Below are 2,286 nucleotides of genomic sequence, written 5' to 3'. Positions count from 1 at the left end.
TTTTCTGTTTGAATATATTTTAAAGGGTTAGTTCAGCCAAAAATGAAAATTATGTGATCATTTACTCACCCTTGTGTTGTTCTATTGCCATATGCCTTTTTTTCTTTATCAGACCAAGAAAAAAAAAGATTTTTAAAATGTCCCATGCATGCTCGTCCATATAATGGCAGTGCATGGAGATCAACAGCAAGCTTTTAAAAATGACTCAAAAGTATCACACGTGACAAGTGTCATATATTCCAAGTGTTCTGTGGGTATATGATAATGTATGGTAAGAAACAAACTGAATAACACTATCTAATGAATATCCTTACTTAACCGTTGGTCTCTTTGTGCGTTCAATAGACTCTATTAGCGCAGTAGTTCACTCCGACTCACCCAGGAAAAGCACACAAGTTGTGCAAAAAAAAAAAAATCAGGATGAATAAAACCGCAGACAACAGAACGAAAGATTTCATTACAAAATACTTTTATTTACATTCTTAAGAATAAATCAAACAGAAGACAACAGGATATGCTATGTGTGCGCCTGCCAGTTTAAACATTTCGTCTTTGAGACTCGATCACAAGCACTACAGAAAAGTTAGCGTACAAGTAATGAATGTCAATTGCAAATCTCACGGTTACTGTGAATAGAAAACATGTCTAGTAATCAGAGTTCGTACATAATGGTGACTAGAGATGAAATATAAATAGCTGCAGGCAGATCCTCATACCGCTATCAAATCTTATCTTTGGATAAAGATGTTAACGCTGATGTCTTTGCTTTAGAGTCAATACTTTAATAACATTCGACGCAGATGAAATCATTTGGATTTACTAACTCCAATGGAAGACTGGTTTGAAAATACAAACTAAACAGTGGATTCAATGGCAACCGGTGGGCTTCTTTTTGTCTGTAGGTGACCGAGCAGCCCACTCACTAAATAGCGCAAATGGACACAAATCCAGTGAACAATATCACACTGTGACTGCTGGTAGAAACCGTTTTTTGTTCTGCTGACTTCTTCATATGGTTCAACTACTGCAGCAGAAGCAGCACGACAAAATGTACCATCAGCCCCTCTTTAAATACTGCTCACCTACAGCGTCAGACAAATCATAAATACACTTATTTAAAAAAAAAAAAATATATATATATATATACACATAGAAAAAGAACTTTTATAAAGCCTTAATTAAATCAATATGTAGAATTCATCCCAGACGATAACATGCTGTAAGTAGGAACTACTTGATTCAACTCGCGGTTGGCATCGCAATGTTCATTTCTCTCAAAAGGTGCTAATAGTAAAGCAAAGCTCTACAATACGTGTCCATCTCAACCACGGACCAGCGTCCAGTTCACCAAATCACCATCTAGTGGCCAAAGTCAGCACTGACAGTGCTTCGTTTCACAAAGCCATTTCACAGACAAAAAAAAAAAAACTCTTCAATTTCTTTTAGGGCAGATAAATATCAAAAAGGTCAAGAAAACACTGTGTTTGTGTCTGTTATTGCCTCTGCATCTCGTCATTGGTTTTGAATACGCTGTTATGAATTGTTGGGGAGAGTCGAAACGTCTTGGCGTTGTTGGATGATATTGACTGAGGCCTGAAATAAAGAGCGTGTTGATTCTCGATTGAGAGATCTTGGGGTGTGTTTGTAAAAGTGCTCTTAAGTGTGTGTGTTGGTGTGTGGTCGGCTAGGTGGACGTGACGGTCGTTCCGCTGCCTAGTTTGATGATCATCTGTTGGCAGTCGTGGAGGGTGCGTTTGTCGCCTAGTTTCTCCAGCGTCCGGGCGGCGTCCACCAGCATGCCCACCCTCTGGCCCGGAGCTGACAGGAAGGAAGGGGGCAGGTAGCGGCACGCCAGCATCACGGCCTCTGCCTGCTCTCGCTGGCCTGGATGCATCTCACACTCCTCTGTGCAATCACACACACACACATACAGTAAATGTAAGTAGGGTGCAAACTAACAACAACTACTCGCCTATTGGCTGATAACTTCATTAGGAACTGCAACACAATTGCATGATTGAAATTAATTTGGAATAATGACAGAATGACGTTACTCAAATCAAAATTGTCAACTAGTAATGTTGTGACCTGCACTTTTTTTTTTTTTTAAACACCATGTTTTTCCTCATTGGAAAATACCATATAATGTATATAACATGATTATATATGCATAATTATGTTTTTATTCAGCAATATGGTAAAACATTTCTTAAACAATAAATAAAATAAATAAATAACTAACCCCATGAATGGTAGTATTAATATAATATAATATAATATAATATA

General features: G+C 37.9%; 1 protein-coding gene across 3 annotated transcripts in view; it reads right to left on the bottom strand.

Moving 5' to 3' along the window:
• Positions 1 to 452: 452 nt before the first annotated feature.
• Positions 453 to 2,286, bottom strand: part of srebf1 (sterol regulatory element binding transcription factor 1) — a 24,574-nt gene continuing 22,740 nt past the window's right edge. For all 3 annotated transcript variants that reach the window (XM_016452567.1, XM_016452566.1, XM_016452568.1), the window contains one exon: positions 453 to 1,905. In XM_016452567.1, the coding sequence (XP_016308053.1) occupies positions 1,685 to 1,905 (221 nt within the window). In that variant the 3' untranslated portion in view covers positions 453 to 1,684. The remainder of the gene's footprint in view (positions 1,906 to 2,286) is intronic.

This window comes from Sinocyclocheilus anshuiensis, unplaced genomic scaffold, assembly GCF_001515605.1.
Source record: "Sinocyclocheilus anshuiensis isolate Anshui unplaced genomic scaffold, SAMN03320099.WGS_v1.1 scaffold1265, whole genome shotgun sequence".
Classification (NCBI taxonomy): Eukaryota; Metazoa; Chordata; class Actinopteri; order Cypriniformes; family Cyprinidae; genus Sinocyclocheilus; species Sinocyclocheilus anshuiensis.
Note: the sequence above shows the minus strand (reverse complement) of the source record. Positions and strands in the feature narration are given on the sequence as shown.